The 24,757-nt window shown below is 41.8% G+C and overlaps 2 protein-coding genes across 2 annotated transcripts in view; one reads left to right on the top strand and one right to left on the bottom strand.

Moving 5' to 3' along the window:
- Positions 1 to 3,584: 3,584 nt before the first annotated feature.
- spink4 (serine peptidase inhibitor, Kazal type 4) lies at positions 3,585 to 6,568 on the bottom strand. Its single transcript, XM_083533372.1, has 4 exons — positions 6,431 to 6,568; positions 6,262 to 6,293; positions 5,951 to 6,063; positions 3,585 to 3,687 (listed from the first exon to the last, which is right to left on the bottom strand). Exons 1-4 carry the CDS (start codon positions 6,471 to 6,473, stop codon positions 3,642 to 3,644), a joined length of 234 nt encoding a protein of 77 aa, XP_083389498.1. The 5' UTR covers positions 6,474 to 6,568; the 3' UTR covers positions 3,585 to 3,641.
- Positions 6,569 to 14,417: 7,849 nt separating this feature from the next.
- The window catches only part of mttp (microsomal triglyceride transfer protein), a 17,195-nt gene continuing 6,855 nt past the window's right edge, over positions 14,418 to 24,757 (top strand). Inside the window, 6 exon segments of the mRNA XM_083533189.1 lie at positions 14,418 to 14,589; positions 17,315 to 17,502; positions 17,779 to 17,922; positions 18,138 to 18,245; positions 18,535 to 18,651; positions 18,748 to 18,887. Of these exon segments, the coding sequence (XP_083389315.1) occupies positions 14,529 to 14,589; positions 17,315 to 17,502; positions 17,779 to 17,922; positions 18,138 to 18,245; positions 18,535 to 18,651; positions 18,748 to 18,887 (758 nt within the window). The 5' untranslated portion in view covers positions 14,418 to 14,528.

The following is a 24,757-nucleotide window of genomic DNA, read 5'->3' as shown; positions in this document are numbered from 1 at the left end:
TGCGTTAAACAGAAACGTGGATTAAACAAATATTTAGCCTTAAATTAACCTTGTGCCACTGGGTATCATTTCATACACCATCCCTGTCTGACTGGCAGACTAAGACGGTGTCGCAGTGAATCATAAAAAATAAAGGTGTTACACAAATATGTTGAGAATGTTGATGGGAAAGTATAAAGACGGTCAGAAGGAGTTGCATTGTGTGTTTGTGGATAAAGAGAAAGAGTACGACAGGGTGAAGAGAAGAGTGTGTACAGAAAGCTGAGTGTGTACAGGTGAGGGTGGTGCAGGACATGTATGATGACGAGTGTGACAGCAGTACAAGTTATTGCACGTATAACAATTATTATTATTATTATTGCCATGAAATAATTGCATAAGATATTATTATATAAGTTTAGCATGAAAATCTATAATTATATCACCGATATCCAAAGAAGAACAATAGTCTTTATTTGTCACATATACATTACAGCACAGTGACATTTATTTCTTCACATATCCCAGCTTGTTCAGAACCTGGGGTCAGATTGCATGGCCCCAGAGCACAAAGGGTTAAGGGCCTTGTTCAAGGGCCCAATTGCGTCAGCTTGGCGATACTTGGGGGCTTAAATCCCTGACCTTCTGATCAGTAACATAGTGCCTTAACCACTGTGCTCCCACTCTCCCATATTGTGGAGCAGCTGTTTCGCACTCAGAGGGAGGAGTTCTATAGTAACATCATTCGATGGCCACAGGTAGGAATGATCAAATTTCTTCTTTCAAATTACACAGCTTTCGTTATAAGGTAGGAATGATCTCCATACATATTGTACACACTACCGGTAGAGCAGTTTAGCCGTGTTTCACCACGTTATCGACTTATTAGGACTATTGTTCCGACCACTAAGGACAGATTGATAAATAACCTGCCTGATTTATCTCAATTTCTCACTAAACCTATAACTGCTAATAATCTTGATAAAATGACCAACAACTTGTGCTCCAGAACATCTGATCACATGCACATTATCAACTTGTGCTGTTAATATCATGAACAGCAGCTACGCTAATTCCTCTCCACTGCTTCTCTTTCTCTCCCCATCCCGAGGCTTCCTGAGGTTCCTCCAACTCCAGTCACGTCCCACCTCATGAAGATTATGGACCTTTAAAGAAGTAGATTCCCACAAACATCCCGAACCATCTAGAGACGTACCAGTGCCAATTGGATCCCACTTCATGTGGAGTTTGGACACTGGACCTCCTGGAGTGTTTAAAGGCTCTGGCATGGAGAAGCTGGTGTTGGATCTGTGATGATCTCAGATGTTGAGTTATTTTATGAGTTGCTCAGTAGCTCCTGGTTTTATAAATGACTGTAAAAGACTGTAGAAAGATCATCAGTCATAATCACACACTCCAGTGCTCATGTTAGTTCTCACTCTCCAGTGTTCTGTAGTGTTTAAAGACTATAATCACACACTTGATGTCACCCACATGAGGATGAGGTTCTGCTTTTGAGTCTGGTTCCTCTCAAGGTTTCTTCCTCATTACATCTAAGGGAGTTTTTCCTTCACCACAGTCTCCATGGTGATCATCAGGGATAAACACACACCTTCACCTTCACTGTTAAATTCTGTAAAGCTGCTTTGAGACAGTGTGTGTTGTGAAAAGCGCAATAGAAATAAACTTCACTTGACTTGACTCCTGTGGCCAGCTGTGGTGCAAAATGGATTCATTTCCTTATAAGGAAAGCTGTGTAATTTGAAAGGCGGAAGAGTTCGATGGAGGTGTTTTACAGGTAAAAGAGTGATACTTCACAATGATGGTCAATGACATGATGGTGGGTCCTGATCCTCCAATAAACATCCATTTATCATACATGTGTCCACTAATCTTCTTATTCATCCATGTATCTACCTTGCTATCTGTGAAGTTAAGACGCAAACTTGTTATCCGGACTAATATTGTATTAAAGAAATTGTCGAAACTGCAGAACTGAATGAATTAGACGGAGAATGGCGAGTGATGAGGAAGGAAAACTCTCATGGCAGGTGCACACATGAGGAATTAGAATGCAGTGAAAGTTATTGATGCAGATTTAATGCACGAGTACTTTCTGGAAGAAGATGGTGCATGCTGGAACGTGACTATCTATCTATCTATCTATCTATCTATCTATCTATCTATCTATCTATCTATCTATCTATCTATCTATCTATCTATCTGTCTGTCTGTCTGTCTGTCTGTCTGTCTGTCTGTCTGTCTGTCTGTCTGTCTGTCTGTCTGTCTGTCTGTCTGTATGACAATCTGGAAGGAAACAGCACAGAATCATGTGCACTTGTAGCAGATCGTTGCTGCCTTCTGGTCTTTAAGGCAAAGCCATGATTGAAAAAATGCACACAAAGCAGAGAAATGACGAGTCTTTACTTTTGAACACCTGGGAATTAAACATATAACATTCTGGTCACTAGCCCAAAGCTATAATTTAAAAAATCCTTTAAAGTTTTAACTTAGAGAACATTGCCTCTGTTTTAGTGCTGGGATTCGAACTCACAACCTTCAGAACACTATGATGGGGCAATTTTTTTTTATCAGAACTCTTAAATAAGCAATTACAGGTCAGGGGGCGTTTTAACTTCTAACCCTTTGAGCCTAACGCAGTTAAAATCATGGCATGGAAACCACACAGTGTATAAAGCAGTGAATATGGGGTGTGTCTCAGGCTGTAGGTTCAGAACTCAGGAACAATGGCGTTTTTATGGTTTTAATTGAGAATTAATAAGGTGCGTTCTGTTCACACACCTGAGGCTGTGCAAGAAATATTCCAACAGCTGTCAGTCTTGACAACATAATCATAATCATTAATATGACCTGCTCCCCACTCTGTCTACACTCTCGTGTAAACGACTCTCTGTAAACATCTCGTGAACTCCAGGAGCTTCTGTTCTACTCATTAATCCAGGAACTGACGTCTGTTAAAACTTTCATTATATTCATCATCAAATCTTCTTTCTGTAATGAAGGTTCTCTATTGTAAAGATTTCATGCGCATCAACTGAAAAAAAAACAGTGGTGGACAGTGATGTAGTCATTGTAACATATGACTTTCAGATGGCGTTTGTTTGCAGAGGGATGGAACATCAAAACAGAGGAACCGGCAATAAAAGCCTGCTGGAACGGAACGCCGGATGAAGCCTTCAATTTGACATTTACAGCTTTTAACGATGCCCTCATCCGGAGCGATAGTGAGGGTTAAGGGCCTTGCTAAGGGGCCCCACAGTAGCAGCTTAGTGGTGTTGGGATTTGAACTAACGAGAGCAGAAACAACACCTGAAACGTCACTGGTGTCAGTTTCCTTGCTGGTGGGTGAGATCTGTCTGCATTCCTAAGGAGATGGGAGGAGCCATCACAAAGACTCCCACGCTTCAACTGTGCAACACGTGAAAGGGAACTTGAACACATCTAAACTGAGAGCAATACGTGTGCTGTCTCACTAACTAGCTAGCATGCTGATATGACCATGCTCCTGTGATGATCCTCAGCATGTCCTCCTTCCTAGCAGCGTTTCCAAGTAGCAGAGCAAAGAAACACTCAGGGATCTGGACTGATCCATCACACATTCTTTAATAGGAGAATGATAAATGTAGCGTCACTAAACAGCTTCAGCAGCCGCCGTCTCGAGCGATTAGGATGTCTGCTTTGGTTGTCCTGTGGAGAAATAAACGAGAAGACAGGAGCAAGATGTTTATTAAGCCAGGTCACTGTGTGTCATGCTCAAGTAAGAGGTTTAAAGAGGCTACGAGGAGCATTTCTCTGAAATAATGGCTCATATTTTCTCAATAAAATATTTGTTAATAAATGTATGATTAAAAATATAATGCTGAGTTTGTAGAAACTGTGTGTTAATATTTTTGTGTGAAAGAAGCAGCAGATCTGTAAAAATACATATAATTATAATAAATTATTTATCTAATTAATGAATACTGAAGCCAGTATAAACCCGTATTACACACACACACACACACACACACACACACACACACATATATATACAGTGAGGAAAATAAGTATTTGGGCACGCCACTATTTTGCAAGTTCTCCCACTTAGAAATCATGGAAGGGTCTGAAATTGTCATCGTAGGTGCATGTCCACTGTGAGAGACATAATCTAAAAAAAAAAATCCAGAAATCACAATATATGATTTTTAAACTATTTATTTGTTTGATACCGCTGCAAATAAGTATTTGAACACCTGTCTATCAGCTAGAATTCTTACCCTCAAAGACCTGTTAGTCTGCCTTTAAAATGTCCACCTTCACTACATTTATTATCCTAAATTAGATGCACCTGTTTGAGGTCGTTAGCTGCATAAAGACACCTGTCCACCCCATACAATCAGTAAGAATCCAACTACTAACATGGCCAAGACCAAAGAGCTGTCCAAAGACACTAGAGACAAAATTGTACACCTCCACAAGGCTGGAAAGGGCTACGGGGAAATTGCCAAGCAGCTTGGTGAAAAAAGGTCCACTGTTGGAGCAATCATTAGAAAATGGAAGAAGCTAAACATGACTGTCAATCTCCCTCGGACTGGGGCTCCATGCAAGATCTCACCTCGTGGGGTCTCAATAATCCTAAGGAAGGTGAGAAATCAGCCCAGAACTACACAGGAGGAGCTGGTCAATGACCTGAAAAGAGCTGGGACCACCGTTTCCAAGGTTACTGTTGGTAATACACTAAGACGTCATGGTTTGAAATCATGCATGGCACGGAAGGTTCCCCTGCTTAAACCAGCACATGTCCAGGCACGTCTTAAGTTTGGCAATGACCATTTGGATGATCCAGAGGAGTCATGGGAGAAAGTCATGTGGTCAGATGAGACCAAAATATAACTTTTGGGTCATAATTCCACTAAACGTGTTTGGAGGAAGAAGAATGATGAGTACCATCCCAAGAACACCATCCCTACTGTAAAGCATTGGGGTGGTAGCATCATGCTTTGGGGGTGTTTTTCTCCACATGGGACAGGGCGACCGCACTGTATTAAGGAGAGGATGACCGGGGCCATGTATTGCGAGATTTTGAGGAACAACCTCCTTCCCTCAGTTAGAGCATTAAAGATGGGTGGAGGCTGGGTCTTCCAACATGACAATGACCCGAAGCACACACCAGGATAACCAAGGAGTGGCTCTGTAAGAAGCATATCAAGGTTCTGGCGTGGCCTAGCCAGTCTCCAGACCTAAACCCAATAGAGAATCTTTGGAGGGAGCTCAAACTCCGTGTTTCTCAGCGACAGGCCAGAAACCTGACTGATCTAGAGAAGATCTGTGTGGAGGAGTGGGCCAAAATCCCTCCTGCAGTGTGTGCAAACCTGGTGAAAAACTACAGGAAACGTGTGACCTCTGTAATTGCAAACAAAGGCTCCTGTACCAAATATTAACATTGACTTTCTCAGGTGTTCAAATACTTATTTGCAGCTGCATCATACAAATAAATAGTTAAAAAATCATACATTGTGATTTCTGGATTTTTTTTTTTTAGATTATGTCTCTCACAGTGGACATGCACCTACGATGACAATTTCAGACCCTCCATGATTTCTAAGTGGGAGAACTTGCAAAATAGCAGCGTGTTCAAATACTTATTTTCCTCACTGTACATGTTCCCATGTTCTTATTTCTCTGAACATTATTTCTGCCCCAGAATTCCTCCAGTAACAAACAGTTCAACTCAAATAAAATCTGTATAGTATGTGTGTGTGCGCACGTGTGTGTGTTTGCGTGTGTGTGTCTGTGTGTGCGTGTGTGTGTGCGTGTGTAAGTGCAAAACCATTAATAAGACTTTAACTAATTTATCAGATTGTCATTATTCAAACAAAATCTAAATACAATTACAATTTAAACACAGTCCAATGTGTGTGTGTGTGTGTGTGTGTGTGTGTGTGTGTGTGTGTGTGTGTGTTTTACTCACAGTCTCTGCACACACAGGCCACACTCGTTGGCGTAAGTGTTTCCATCGGTGCCGCACACCGGAGCAAAGTTTAGAGGACACGCCATAATTTCTGCCATTTCACTGCACTCGGGCTGCACGCACGCACACACACACACACACACACACACACACACACACACACACACACACACACACACACAAACACACAAACACACACACTTTGACAAGACGAATCTTTCCTAATGACATTCGGTGTAAGTCATCTGACTAGAAAGTAATAAAGAATTGTGTGTGTGTTTGATGTAAACTTGCTGTTGTCACACACTTACCTTCCTGAAGGCTTCAGAAGATCCTTGTGATCCTGAAAAACAAACAACTTTACATTTTTAACAGCCTGTAATTGTAAAAAGTGAAGTGTGTGTGTGTGTGTGTGTGTGTGTGTGTGTGTGTGTGTGTGTGTGTGTGTGTGTGTGTGTGTATGTATTTGTGTGTATGTACCTGTAGCCAGGAGAAGCAAGACGGTGAACAGAAGAATCGACATTCTGAGAGAGAGTGTGTGTCACATATCACTTACACAGAGAGAAATATGGCGGGTGGTGAGAAAACACACAACTGTACACACACACACACACACACACACACACACACACACACACACACACACACACACACACACCTGTATGCACACACACACACATCCATCCCCATGTTCACTGTTAATTATTAACATTTTGTGTGCATTACGTTCTGAGTTAATACTGAAATCACACACATCAGCACTCCAGAAACACTTTTTCGAACTTGGGGGAGGAGTTATGTTTTAAAGGGGGCGTGTCCTAGTGGTGGTCGTGTCTCTGTGAGAGCTTTTTCTTTTACAGGATACACAAACATCAGCACTGTTTAGTTTATTAAATAAAAATAATCTAAAATCAAATCTTGATGAATCGTTTAGCGTAAAGCATGTGTTCTACCTTACTCTGTGTGTGTGTGTGTGTGTGTGTGTGTGTGTGTGTGTGTGTGTGTGTGTGTGTGTGTGAGAGAGAGTGTGTGAGTGTGTGTGCGTAGGTATGTGTGTGTGTGTGTGTGTGTGTGTGTGTGTGTGTGTGTGTGTGTAGGTATGTGTGTGTGTGTGTGTGTGTGTGTGTGTGTGTGTGTGTGTGTGTGTGTGTGTGAGTGTGAGTGTGTGTGCGTAGGTATGTGTGTGTGTGTGTGTGTGTGTGTGTGTGTGTGTGTGTGTGTGTGTGTGTGTGTGTGTGTGTGTGTGTGTGTGTTTCAGAACACCAGAGGGGACCAACACTCCAGGATGAAAACATAAAACTTGCTTGAAAACTGAAGTCTATTGAAAACCCCTGAAGATCCCTGAGAACTCCTGAAGACTCTGGAAATGCCCTGAAAACTACTGAAGACCCCTGATTATCCTGATAACTCCTAAAATCTTCTGAAGACTCTTGAAGGCTAGTAAAATCTATTTAAGACTTTCAAGGTCTCCTGAAGACTCCGGAAATGTCCTGAAGACTAGAAGACTACTGAAAGTTCCTAAAGGCTCTTGAAAAACCTAGAAAAGTCCTGAAGTCTCCTAAAGACATCTGAAGTATCATGAAGACTCCTGAGGTCTCCTGAATTCTCCTGAATTAGGACTTTGTTTATTATTAAGAGTTGATTAGTGCACACACACAGGGACACACACACACACACACACACACACACACAATTTTCATGAAAGGATTCAGCATGTTAGTGTTAGCATTGAAAATAAAGCTAACACACTGCTACACTAACTATTTTTATTCTATGAAAATATTAAGTGATATGCTAGCTTGACGCTGTGTGTGTGTGTGTGTGTGTGTGTGTGTGTGTGTGTGTGTGTGTGTGTGTGTGTGTGTGTGTGTGTGTGTGTGAGAGAGAGAGAGTGTGTGAGTGAGTGAAACTGAAACTAGCCATGTTTCTACTGAGAACATTAAAATGTTTGAGGATTTTGTGGTCCAGCAGAGATTAATTGCAGAGAAAATGATTTCATGAGTAAAAACTTACACACTTCATCTTTTACTTCATTACAGCTTAATAAAGTAAAAGATGAAGTGTGTAAGTTTTTACTCATGAAATCATTTTCTTGATGCCTTTTTGACCTCATGACCTGATCCTGATCCTTAACCTGATCCTGGTTCTGATTCCTGATCCTGCTGTAAATGGCGTCAGGTGCCAACATGGCATTACACATAGAGCAGTCGCCAGCATATTGGGTTGCCAGATTCATGCCATTTCCTTCTATGTGGGATTTTATAGACAATAACTAAAAGTTGAATAAAAGTCCTTTATGTACTTGGCAACATCACTGTTGGTGCAGTGACCTAATCATGTCAGGATATACTTTTATCTGAATACTTCTGAATCCTGAATCCCTCCATTCTCCTTAAAACTACTGACTTCTCCTGAAGCCGTGCAGTTTCAGTGCTGCTAAACCATTTTTCAGTGTTAAAGGCAGACATAGGAAACATCACACACACTGTACGGCCTACACACTCTATTCAACATACACACACTGTACAACCTACACACACTGTACATCACACACAATGTACAGCCTAGACACACTACATTACACACACTGTACAGAAAACACACTTTATTCAACACACACACACTGTACAGCCTACACACTCTATTCAACATACACACACTGTACAACCTACACACACTGTACATCACACACACACACACACTGTACATCACACACACTGTACAGCCTAGACACACTGTACATCACACACACACACACACTGTACAGCCTAGACACACTGTACATCACACACACACACACACACTGTACAGCCTAGACACACTGTACATCACACACACTGTACAGCCTAGACACACTGTACATCACACACACACACTGTACAGCCTAGACACACTGTACATCACACACACGCTGTACAGCATAGACACACTGTACATCACACAAACACTGTACAGCCTAGACACACTGTACATCACACACACTGTACAGCCTAGACACACTGTACATCACACACACTGTACAGCATAGACACACTGTACATCACACAAACACTGTACAGCATAGACACACTGTACATCACACACACTGTACAGCATAGACACACTGTACATCACACAAACACTGTACAGCATAGACACACTGTACATCACACACACTGTACAGCCTAGACACACTGTACATCACACACACACTGTACAGCCTTGACACACTGTACATCACACACACTGTACAGCCTACACACTTTATTCAACACACACACTGTACAGCCTACACACTCTATTCAACATACACACACTGTACAACCTACACACACTGTACATCACACACACTGTACAGCCTAGATGCACTGTACATCACACACACACTGTACAGCCTCGACACACTGTACATCACACACACACTGTAATTCAATTCAATTCATTTTTATTTGTATTGCGCTTTTAACAATGAACATTGTCTTAAGCAGCTTTACACAGATAATGCGGTGATTAAAAATGAATATGTTCTTTATAAGTAAGTTTGTCCCTGATGAGCAAGCCGGTGGCGACTGTGGCAAGGAAAAACTCCCCGAGATGGTATAAGGAAGAAACCTTGAGAGGAACCAGACTCAAGAGGGAACCCATCCTCATCTGGGTTACACCGAGATGATACACCATTTATAGCAGGTATACAATGTTGCGGGGTGCAGTGATGATGATCAAAAGCGAACTGTATTCCTGAGTCAGTGTAGGAGACTGTTGACATCAACTAAAGTCCAATCCATCCTCAAAGCTCCCGTTCTTACTCCGGAATTTAATGGAATCACCCAAGGCGTTGATGACAAACCTACCCCAGCTGCACAGAGTGGCCTCCAGTCAAAGAGAACACTATCCAGAGGCAGGCCTGGATGAAGTGGGAAGATCCACGGAGGGGAGAGAGGCAGGAACAGTGGTCACTGGAGCCTCAGGAGCATTTTTAACTCGACCGAGAGAGAGAGAGAGAGAGAGAGAGAGAGAGAGAGAGAGAGAGAGAGAGAGAGAGAGAGAGAGAGAGAGAGAGAGAGAGAGAGAGAGAGAGAGAGAGAGAGAGAGAGAGAGAGAGAGAGAGGAGGGTGACAGGAAGAGAAGGATATGGATTATTAAGTGTACCTATTGTTGCATGGGAGTTAAAGTCACTGTGCAGTTTGGACTCCGGCAAGACTCGCTATGGCAGCATAACTAAAAGGGAGAACCAGAAGGCAACACAGACATGAGGGATCTCTGGGATAAGAGACGACCCACCACACCACCATCAACAAACCTGAGTGAACAAATATCCCAGTTCACCAAACACTCTATATCAATGTTCCCTCCAGATCTGAGCCTTTACCTGAGAAAAAAATCTACTGATTAAAGGCTTGACTGAATAAATATTTTTTCAACCTCGACTTAAACACTGAGACTGTGTCTGAGTCCCGAACACTGATAGGAAGGCTGTTCCATAACTGTGGGGTTTATAAGAGAAAGATCTGCCCCCTGCTGTAATCTTCATTATTGGAGGAACCAACAGATAGCCTGCACCTTATGATCTGATTTTAGCAATATTTCTAAGGTGAAAGAAGGAGATCCTGGTGATATTATTCACGTGAGACTCAAAGGAAAGACTCGGGTCAATAATCACACCAAGGTCTTTGACAGCCGTACACGCTGAAACAGAAACACCATCCAGAGATGCTACGTAATCGGAAAGTTTGCTTCTAGCTGCATGTGGTCCTAGTAAAAGTTCTTCCGTCTTATCTTAGTTTAACAAAAGAAAGTTATCGAGCATCCACTGTCTAATGTCCTTTACACATTTTTCAACATTGTTAAGCTGATCTCTCTCATCTGGCTTTGCTGAAATATACAGCTGTGTGTCATCAGCATAGCAATGGAATCTAAGACCATGTTTATGTATAATTTCTCCAAGAGGCAGCATATATAAAGAGAAAAGCAGAGGGCCTAAGACAGATCCTTGAGGAACACCAAACTTTACCTCAGAGAGTGTGGAGAACTCACCATTAACATCAACAAACTGATAGCGATCAGTCAAATAAGACCTGAGCCAAGAGAGAGCTGTTTCTTTTATTCCAACAATGTTCTCAAGTCTAGCAAGTAGTATAGTGTGATCAATGGTGTGAAAAGCTGCACTAAGGTCGAGCAAAACAAATAAAAAAACAAAACGCTGATCAGAGGCCAATAACAGGTCATTTACCACCTTAACTAGCGCCGTCTCTGTGCTATGATGAGGCCGAAATCCTGACTGATACATTTCAAAAATGTTATTCATAAGTAGGTGTGAGCAGAACTGCTGTGCTACAAGCTTTTCTATTTTTTATATTTGATATTGGTCTGTAGTTGGACAGCTGACATGGGTCAAGGTCAGGTTTCTTAATTAGGGGGTGGATAACTGCCAGTTTGAAGGATTTTGGTACAAAACCAGTGCTAATGGAAGAGTTTATTATTTTTAAAACAGGTTCAATTACCTCTGGAATGATCTGTTTAAAGAAACTTGTAGGCGAGGGATCGAGATGCAGGTTGATGATTTTGATGAGGAAATTAATGTAATTAAGTCATTCTCGTGAATAGGAGTAAAACTTTGTAATTGATTGTCTGTTATAATTACACTGCTGTCTACAGGGTTACTTGTAAAATAATTTGGATTTATATTAACCGTCTGGATTTTTTGCCTGATGTTTTCAATTTTATTATTACAAAAGTTGATGAAATCATTAGTACCTATTGATGGTGTGCATGTGAGTGCAGTGCTTTTATTCCCTGTTCATTTTGCTACCGTGCTGAATAAAAATCTAGGATTATGCTTGTTATTTTTTATAAGGGTGGAGAAATATGCTGATCTAGCAGCACTAAGAGATTTTCTATAAATTAGGAGATTCTCCTTCCATGCTGTTAATTTTGTTTGACGCCATTTACGTTCTAATTTTCGAGTGGTCTGTTTTAAGGTGCGTGTATGATCATTATACCACTGTGATCATTTTTTCTCTCTGACCATTTTGGTCTTAAGGGGAGCTACATCATCTAGGGTATAACGTAATGTTGATTCTATGTGTTCAGTGGCCCAGTCGAGCTCTGCAGGGTCAGACGGAGATCTATCTAATATCGTAATTTCTGGAATATTGTTAATAAAATGTGCTGCTGTAGCTGACGTGAAAGTACGCTTAACACGGTAACGTGGTGAAGTAGTAATGCACTGACTGAGGCAGATTTTAAAAGAGATGAGATAATAATCTGAAATTGCTTCAGACTGTGGAATTATGACTACGTTTTTTATTTTTTATCCAAATGTTAACAACAAATCGAGACTGTACAACATACACACTATACAACATTCACACTGTACAACATACACACACTATCCAACATACACACGATATACAGCATACACACTATACAACATACACACAATATACAACATACACACTTTGTACAAAATACACCCTATACAACATACACACTCGACACAGCATTCACAAACTGTACAACATACACACACAATACACAGCATACACACTCTGTACAACATACACTCACTGTACAACATACACACTCGACACAGCATTTACAAGCTGTACAACATACACACACAATATACAGCATACACACTCTGTACAGCATACTCACTGTACAACATACACCCTATACAACATACACACTCGACACAGCATTCACAAACTGTACAACATACACACACAATACACAGCATACACACTCTGTACAACATACACTCACTGTACAACATACACACTTGACACAGCATTTACAAGCTGTACAACATACACACACAATATACAGCATACACACTCTGTACAGCATACTCACTGTACAACATACACCCTATACAACATACACACTCGACACAGCATTTACAAACTGTACAACATACACACACACTATACAGCATTAACACTCTGTACAACATACACACTCGACACAGCATACACACTCTGTACAACATACACTCACTGTACAACATACACCCTATACAACATACACACTCGACACAGCATTCACAAACTGTACAACATACACACACACTATACAGCATTAACACTCTGTACAACATACACACTCGACACAGGATACACACTCTGTACAACATACACTCACTGTACAACATACACACTCGACACAGCATTTACAAGCTGTACAACATACACACACAATATACAGCATACACACTCTGTACAGCATACTCACTGTACAACATACACCCTATACAACATACACACTCGACACAGCATTTACAAACTGTACAACATACACACACACTATACAGCATTAACACTCTGTACAACATACACACTCGACACAGCATACACACTCTGTACAACATACACTCACTGTACAACATACACCCTATACAACATACACACTTGACACAGCATTCACAAACTGTACAACATACACACACTATACAGCATTAACACTCTGTACAACATACACACTCGACACAGCATACGCTCTCTGTACAACATACACACTAAACAACATACACACACACACACACTATACAGCATACACACTCTGTACAACACACACACACACACACACACACACACACACACAAACACACACACCTCTTACAGAGGTTTTGGGTGGATTAGTGATGTGAATCTAAAGGGAATAAAACACGGAGATAAAGAAATCTGCTCCCACGACTTCATCTCACTTCATCTCAATCACAACAACCTCTCATAATGAACTGAAGAGGTTTGCTTTAATCAGTCCTATCTGGCAACCCTGCTGCATGCCTCATTCAGTTCCACTGAGATTATTTTCTGAATAAAACAATCAAAGACAGAGCTGTGATCAAAGTGTGAAGTGTTCTCATCAAGACCTTGAGTAACGACCCTAGAACACACACACACACACACACACACACACACACACAACACACACACAAACACACACACACACACACACACACACACACACACACACACACACACACATAAACACAAACTAGTATTGCAGTAGCATGTTCTGACACTATTGCAAAATAAGAATATGTGTATAAAAACCCACCAATAAACTTCTCTTTGATTTCCAGGTTAGGATTAAATGTTAGATTGGATGTTAGATTGGATATCATACTGGAATTATTGTGCACTTTTTATTGTATTGACCATGTTTAATATTGTGAGATTTTCATTATTACCAGGTAATTTGTTTTTAAATATAGATTCAATAAATACACGTTCGAGCATTTCAATACATTTTTTTTAAATTGAGTGTAAAATGCTAAATTCATTTGATAAAAGTGAGCAATGTTTAATTTTGGACCCCCCTACACACACACACACACACACACACACACACACACACACACACACATCTGTTTTTGATATGTGGAGGGTTTTTAAACCTTATTTGGAGACAGTGATCTGGCAACCGGGTTAATCAGTAGCTGTAGAGTACTGGGTACTTGGTACTGAAGTGTGGAGTTTGGAGTCTGACCTCCACTCCAGATAAACCGAGCTGCAGCACAGACACCATCCCGTCTTCTGCTGTGTGTGTGTGTGTGTGTGTGTGAGTGTGTGTCTCACATCGTTGTTCCTTCACAATGCGGAGAGCTTCAGTGTTCCTGTTTGGCTTGGCCTCCTGCTTCGCCACCCTCTGTCACGGTAAGAACTTGTTTTATTCCATAGAAAGATCCAGAAGCAGAGGAAGGGCTTCACACTGAGACTTGAGGCCAATCAGGGCTGAAGATCTCACCACAGCGAACCTTGACCTCTAACCTCATACAGAAAGGTCCTCATTTTAATTTTGTGATTTACACCTGGAAGTGGCAGAAATGTTTTTTTTTAGAAATAAATCTGTGCATCGCTCAGGGTTCATTCATTCTGCACCTCGCTGAGAGTTAATGATTACAGGCCGGGCTGATAAATCCTGAGTGTTCGATCAGATTGGGATCCAATCTTCACAGTAAGTGAGACAAATAGGTCTGTTTGGGACGTCTTGTGCACTTCATAGGGTGTTTACGCCATCGTTCATACTCTACTTAGTGCTCTTCTATTCAGGGGCACAGAGTACAAATCCCAAATCAACCCTTAAACCCCCTTGAGCACTTTGTAGGGTGCTTACACCATTATATCACATCCTCTAGGGATCAGCAACAACATATGCCTTGATATAGAACATCTAGTGCACTGCTCAGTGTCTGTAGGCCAGTGTATACCACCCTAAATAGTGCATGTCTACAGGTAGTAGGGAATCAAAGCCTGTAGAAGATCTAGGGTACTACATAGGGTGCTGAGATTATTTTAAGAGAAAAGAAGAAGGGCACTTTTTAGAGAAAACCAGTATTTATGCCGTATTTAGGACATGTCCAATGGGAATAGGGAACAAATTCATAATGTCTCCTTGTAGAACATCTACTTCACACCAGTATCTCCAACCCTCAATAGTCTACAAGAAGTAGACATAATAGACATTTCAAAGTTTCCCACTTAGTGCACTATATAGGGTCCAAAGTAAAATCATAGAGTACAGTATGGAGTAAGGATGAAGCTGTCTGTAGCTGGTGTTGTGAAGATCAGGAGTCCCACATGACTAGTGGTTAAGGGCCTTGCTCTAGGGGCCCAGGAGTGGCATTGGTGTGGCTTGGTTCTAAACGCATGGCCTTCAAATCCAAAGTCCAATGCCTTAACCACTAAGCTCCCACCTCACATGTTACAGAGAGTTCTTCATGAAGTTCCTCTGGAGTTCCACTTACTGAATATGCACTACTTCCTCCCCTTAGTAGTGCACTTGGAGCACCGAATCTGGTCTGATGAGCTCAGGGACACTGTCAGAAGGTGATGATGTCATGCAGGAGGATGTGAACGATGATGAAATGTCAGAGTGACACGTCAGTACAGATCAGGGCCAAGTGTGTGAAGGGGTGTGAGAGAGAGAGAGAGAGAAAGAGAGAGAGAGAGAGAGAGAGAGAGAGAGAGAGAGAGAGAGAGAGAGAGAGAGAGAGAGAGAGAATGTTTACCGCTTTTCATAGAAAAACAGCTTCTTTTTAATATCATTTTATTTTATTTTATTATATTTTCCTTGATGATTTACGGCTCTTGTGTGTAGATTACGAGCTGTACAGAAGACAGAAGACATTGTTTTGTCAGAACGGTAAAGGGATTAATAAAGGGCTCAGTGAAGGGATTAGTGATGCACCTGAGATTTAGTCTCCACTGGGTGAATGCTGTGTCCCGTATCGTGTCTTTACACAGGAGGGAAGTACAGAGCTGATTGTTCAGTGACAGTGTGAACTGTGGTGAAGAATTTAACTCTTGTACTGAACTGATAACGATAGTGTGACATAAACCCGCATCGAGAGTCGACTTCACTGTAACTCTACACATCTCAGTAGATCTGCGTAGATTCCACTGGATCTCAGTAGATTTCAGTAAATCTTAGTAGCTCTCAGCAGATGTCAGTACATCTCAGTGGATGTCAGTGGCTTTCAGTAGATCTCAGTAAGAAGCCAGTAGATCCAATTAGATGTCAGTAGATCCCAGTATATCTCAGTAGACATCAATGCACCAAATGTCAGTAGATCTCAGAAACTCTTAGTAGATGTCAGATATCAACAGACATCAGGAGATGTTAATATAACTTAGTACCTGTCAGAAGATCCTGGAATATATCAGTAGATGTCAGTGTGTGAAGTTCTGATTGTGCTCAGTAGTGGGCGTTTCAGGGCAGCAGGTCAGTTATCTAATCCCCGGAGGAGATACGAGCGAGTTACAACACGTAGCATCACTAAGCGCTAACGTCAGCTCCTTATTTTCTCTTTCACAGTTACACACTCTATAGGTCACATGACCACGCCCCGTTTATACGATGCTAAGCTAATGAGCTTTGCTGACCAAACGGTCGTCACGTCCTTACATAATGAAAACACCTCGGAAATGTTCAATCATAAAAAAATAACAATAAAAACGCTAATAATAAAATAACGAGAAAATCTTGTACCTATAAATTTAAACGAAAGTAATGATATTTTATCTGAGACATTTTTGTTTTCGTTTTTTTACCCACTATATTTTTTTGTATTAAATTAAATGACAGTTTATTACTAGTTTATTTTACGCATTTTGTGAAAAAAAAAATGCTTATTAACAAAAAAAGATCAAGTTTTTTTTATTTAATTATTTACATTTCTGTTCCGGAAGGTCAGGTGATACTGAGTTATTTAATAAACCGCGGTATTTATCAGCTGTAGTTTTGTTGTTTGTGATGAGTGTCGGTATGTTTGAACGATGAGATGAAGAGATTCTGTGGCATTTCCTGTCCATCCTACACAAACAGGACCTGCGGTCACTCAGCATGTGTGTGTGTGTGTGTGTGTGTGTGTTGTTTCAGGTGTGAGTGCAGGCCCACAGCTGGATGATGGACGTCTGTATAAATTCAGCTACAGCACGGAGCTCGGCGTGAATCGGCCCAAAGGCTCGATTCAAGGAAACGTGGGGTTTCAAATCTCTAGTGATGTGGACATCAGCCTGGCGTGGAGGAACCCAGAGAACCGAGATGAACAGCTGCTCAAAGTCCAGGTGAGGAGAACGAGGAATGTGTGTTTTATTGCTTTTATGTATAAAGTACAAAGTTACAAATAATCACGATTATTTTACATTTTTTAAACAATGACACATCTGACTGCTGACACTGGAGACTCCTTCCAAACAACTGCAACAAGCTGTTGCTATAGAAACAATGATTTTTACAACAAGCCTGTTTTTTAATATAAACCTGTGATTTACTTTCTGAAACTCAGCGTTGCCAGTGCAGTGATTTCTAAACGTCTGTTTCTCTCATTTTCTTTCTCTCAGATCTCTAATGTTCAAATCCAAAATGTAGCTGAGCGCTCACGCAAAAACAACATCTTCCATGGAACTACAGCAAAGGGAATTCTGGGTCAAGAAAAGAACGAGGCCCTCCAGAGACCCTTCATGCTGCTCTGGAAGATGGGCAAGGTAAAAAAAAAAACACAGTAGGAAAATGAACATTGTTTAAAGCAGTGATATGTAAAGTTTTTAGATTCCAGATGAATTTCACACACTTCATTAATTTAAACGAGTCTGATTAACAGTCACCATGTATTGACAGGGGGGGGGGGGGGGGGATTCAGCACATGGTGCATTGATGTGAGCTGTAAAGGGGGATATTGACATGTGATCTGATTGTGTAGGTAAGGAGTGTTTACACACACAAGGCGGAACCTGCGACCATCAAGAACCTGAAAAGGGGCGTGGCCAGTATGCTGATGATGCAGCTGAAGTCTGGCAAGATGATGGAGGTAAAGGCTGTTTCTCACATCCTGCCCTACACTGGATTTAGTTTAATGTTCAGTTCAGTGTGGGCGTGTCCTCAACCACACACCCTGCTCATAACACACTACTGAAGTGCACTGCGTTTACTTCACCCTGCTGTGGGGCACCGTGTCGTCAATAACGTGACTGACTGTGTGAAATGTGTGTATTCAGTAAGAAGCAGACGAAGTGTGACAAATTAAGACATTAATGATGCTTTGCGCGCGTGTGTGTGTGTGTGTGTGTGTGTGTGTGTGTGTGTGTGTGTGTGTGTAGGCTGATGCATCAGGAAAGTGTCTGGTGGAGTACAAGGTTTCCAAAAATCAGGTTATTCGCACAAAGCACACTGAGAGCTGCAAAACTCAGGAGACGGGATTCACTACACACAGCCAGGTACACACACACACACACACACACACACACACACACACACACACACACACACTCCCTCACACACACAAACACACTCCTGTATGTGTGCTGTCTCAGGTGTTAGGTGTGGGTGAGAAGTCGAGTTCAGAGACACTCATCACTCTGAAAGATGGCTTCATTAAATCTGCTGTTACCAAGGAAACACGCATCCTGTCAATCAACGCTCGCCACACAACCGCTGCCAAAGTGCTGTCTGAGTAAGAGACACTACACACCAACTACACACAATCTACACACAATCTACACGAAACTAACTACACAATAACTTCACACAAACTACACAAAACTAGCCAGTGATGGTAAAATTTCACACATTCTTCACTCAGTAGAAGTGCAGATACTGAGGTTTTAAAAGACTGAAGTTGAAGTTCTGAAATAATGAAGTTTGAGCTCTGAGATGTTCTTCAGTATAAACTAGTGATTATTACTACCTGTTTTAGTGTCCCTCTGTCTCATCCACGTGAACCCCAGACTTCCTACTGCCTTCTGCCTGCTCACTGTGAGCTTCAGAAACTAGTCTACGTCTGTGGTGTGAGATGCAGCAGTGGATTTAAAAAGCTGCGCAATGACAGGAAACATGTTGATGTGCTGGAAACGGTGCAGTGAGAAGAAAAAATATTGACGCCAAACAGATTAAAACTAAAATAACGAGTCTGATTTGAAAATGTAAGAAGTAGAAAGAACAGATTTTTGTGTAAAAATGAGTGAAAGTTAAAAGACTGAAAAATAAATAGTGAAGTAAAAAACTGATACCAGAAAAATCGACTTAATACAGTAACAGTGTTTGTACTTCTTTACTTCCCTCCTCTAAAACTCACTACACACACCGACTACACACACTACACACACCAAATACACACACCAACTACACACACCAACGACACTCAAACTACACACACCGACTACACACACTACACACACCAAATACACACACCAACTACACACACCAACGACACTCAAACTACACACACCGACTACACACACTACACACACCAAATACACACACCAACTACACACACCAACGACACTCAAACTACACACACCGACTACACACACTACACACACTAAATACACACACCGACTACACACACCAACGACACTCAAACTACACACACCGACTACACACACTACACACACTAAATACACACACCAACTACACACACTAACGACACTCAAACTACACACACCGACTACACACACTACACACACTAAATACACACACCAACTACACACACTAACGACACTCAAACTACACACACCGACTACACACACTACACACACTAAATACACACACCTACTACACACACTAACGACACTCAAACTACACACACCGACTACACACACTACACACACTAAATACACACACCGACTACACACACCAACGACACTCAAACTACACACACCGACTACACACACTACACACACTAAATACACACACCAACTACACACACTAACGACACTCAAACTAGACACACCGACTACACACACTACACACACTAAATACACACACCGACTACACACACTAACGACACTCAAACTACACACACCGACTACACACACTACACACACTAAATACACACACCTACTACACACACTAACGACACTCAAACTACACACACCGACTACACACACTACACACACTAAATACACACACCGACTACACACACTAACGACACTCAAACTACACACACCGACTACACACACTACACACACTAAATACACACACCTACTACACACACTAACGACACTCAAACTACACACACCGACTACACACACTACACACACTAAATACACACACCAACTACACACACTAACGACACTCAAACTACACACACACACTACACACACTACACACACTAAATACACACACCGACTACACACACTAACGACACTCAAACTACACACACCGACTACACACACTACACACACTAAATACACACACCGACTACACACACTAACGACACTCAAACTACACACACCGACTACACACACTACACACACTAAATACACACACCGACTACACACACTAACGACACTCAAACTACACACACCGACTACACACACTACACACACTAAATACACACACCGACTACACACACTAACGACACTCAAACTACACACACCGACTACACACACTATTGTGTGTGTAGTGTGTGTAGTCGGTGTGTGTAGTTTGAGTGTCGTTAGTGTGTGTAGTGTGTATACACACACCGACTACACACACCGACTACACTACACACACTAAATACACACACCGACTACACACACTAACGACACTAACGACACTCAAACTACACACACCGACTACACACACTACACACACTAAATACACACACCGACTACACACACTAACGACACTCAAACTACACACACAAACTACACACACCGACTACACACACTAAATACACACACCAACTACACAAACTAACAAAACTCAAACTACACACACCAACTACACACACTACACACACCGACTACACACACCAGCTACACACACCAACTACACACACTACACACACTAAATACACACACCAACTACACACACTAACGACACTCAAACTACACACACCGACTACACACACTAACGACACTCAAACTACACACACCGACTACACACACTACACACACTAAATACACACACCAACTACACACACTAACGACACTCAAACTACACACACCGACTACACACACTACACACACTAAATACACACACCGACTACACACACTAACGACACTCAAACTACACACACCGACTACACACACTACACACACTAAATACACACACCGACTACACACACTAACGACACTCAAACTACACACACCGACTACACACACTACACACACTAAATACACACACTGACTACACACACTAACGACACTCAAACTACACACACCGACTACACACACTACACACACTAAATACACACACCGACTACACACACTAACGACACTCAAACTACACACACCGACTACACACACTACACACACTAAATACACACACCGACTACACACACTAACGACACTCAAACTACACACACCGACTACACACACTACACACACTAAATACACACACCGACTACACACACTAACGACACTCAAACTACACACACCGACTACACACACTACACACACTAAATACACACACCGACTACACACACTAACGACACTCAAACTACACACACCGACTACACACACTAAATACACACACCAACTACACAAACTAACAAAACTCAAACTACACACACCGACTACACACACTACACACACCGACTACACACACCAGCTACACACACCGACTACACACACTACACACACTAAATACACACACCAACTACACACACTAACGACACTCAAACTAGACACACCGACTACACACACTACACACACTAAATACACACACCGACTACACACACTAACGACACTCAAACTACACACACCGACTACACACACTACACACACTAAATACACACACCAACTACACACACTAACGACACTCAAACTAGACACACCGACTACACACACTACACACACTAAATACACACACCGACTACACACACTAACGACACTCAAACTACACACACCGACTACACACACTACACACACTAAATACACACACCGACTACACACACTAACGACACTCAAACTACACACACCGACTACACACACTAAATACACACACCAACTACACAAACTAACAAAACTCAAACTACACACACCGACTACACACACTAAATACACACACCAACTACACACACTAACAAAACTCAAACTACACACACCGACTACACACACTACACACACCGACTACACACACCAGCTACACACACCAACTACACACACTACACACACTAAATACACACACCAACTACACACACTAACGACACTCAAACTACACACACCGACTACACACACTACACACACTAAATACACACACCAACTACACACACTAACGACACTCAAACTACACACACCGACTACACATACTACACACACTAAATACACACACCGACTACACACACCAGCTACACACACCAACTACACACACTACACACACTAAATACACACACCAACTACACACACTTACGACACTCAAACTACACACACCGACTACACACACTACACACACTAAATACACACACCAACTACACACACTAACGACACTCAAACTACACACACCGACTACACACACTACACACACTAAATACACACACCGACTACACACACTAACGACACTCAAACTACACACACTACACACACTAAATACACACACACCGACTACACACACTAACGACACTCAACCTACACACACCGACTACACACACTAAATACACACACCGACTACACACACTAACGACACTCAAACTACACACACCGACTACACACACTAAATACACACACCAACTACACACACTAACAAAACTCAAACTACACACACCGACTACACACACTACACACACCGACTACACACACCAGCTACACACACCAACTACACACACTACACACACTAAATACACACACCAACTACACACACTAATGACACTCAAACTACACACACCGACTACACACACTACACACACTAAATACACACACCAACTACACACACTAACGACACTCAAACTACACACACCGACTACACACACTACACACACTAAATACACACACCGACTACACACACTAGCTACACACACCAACTACACACACTACACACACTAAATACACACACCAACTACACACACTAACGGCACTCAAACTATACACACCGACTACACACACTACACACACTAAATACACACACCAACTACACACACTAACGACACTCAAACTACACACACCGACTACACATACTACACACACTAAATACACACACCGACTACACACACCAGCTACACACACCAACTACACACACTACACATACTAAATACACACACCAACTACACACACTTACGACACTCAAACTACACACACCGACTACACACACTACACACACTAAATACACACACCAACTACACACACTAACGACACTCAAACTACACACACCGACTACACACACTACACACACTAAATACACACACCGACTACACACACTAACGACACTCAAACTACACACAACGACTACACACACTACACACACTAAATACACACACACCGACTACACACACTAACGACACTCAAACTACACACACCGACTACACACACTAAATACAAACACCGACTACACACACCAGCTACACACACCAACTACACACACTGACTACACACACTAACGACACTCAAACTACACACACCGACTACACACACTACACACACTAAATACACACACCGACTACACACACCAGCTACACACACCAACTACACACACTGACTACACACACTACACACACTAAATACACACACCAACTACACACACTAACTACACACACTGACTACACACACCAGCTACACACACTGACTACACACCGAATACACACACTACACACACTAATTACACACACCAACTACACACACTAACGACACTCAAACTACACACACCGACTACACCGACTACACACACTAAATACACACACCAACTACACACACTAACGACACTTAAACTACACACACCGACTACACACACTACACACACTAACGACACTCAAACTACACACACCGACTACACACACTACACACACTAAATACACACACCAACTACACACACTAACTACACACACCGACTACACACACCAGCTACACACACCAACTACACACACTAACGACACTCAAACTACACACACCGACTACACACACTACACACACTACACACACTAAATACCCACACCAACTACACACACTAACGACACTCAAACTACACACACCGACTACACACACTAAATACACACACCGACTACACACACCAGCTACACACACTGACTACACACACCGACTACACACACTACACACACTAAATAAACACACCAATTACACACACCAGCTACACACACTGACTACACACACCGACTACACACACACTACACACACTGACTAAACACACCGAATACACATACTACACACACTAAATACACACACCAAC

The sequence above is a fragment of the Silurus aristotelis genome, assembly GCF_946808225.1.
Source record: "Silurus aristotelis genome assembly, chromosome: 27".
Lineage (NCBI taxonomy): Eukaryota > Metazoa > Chordata > Actinopteri > Siluriformes > Siluridae > Silurus > Silurus aristotelis.
This window is presented reverse-complemented; position numbering and strand designations above follow the sequence as displayed.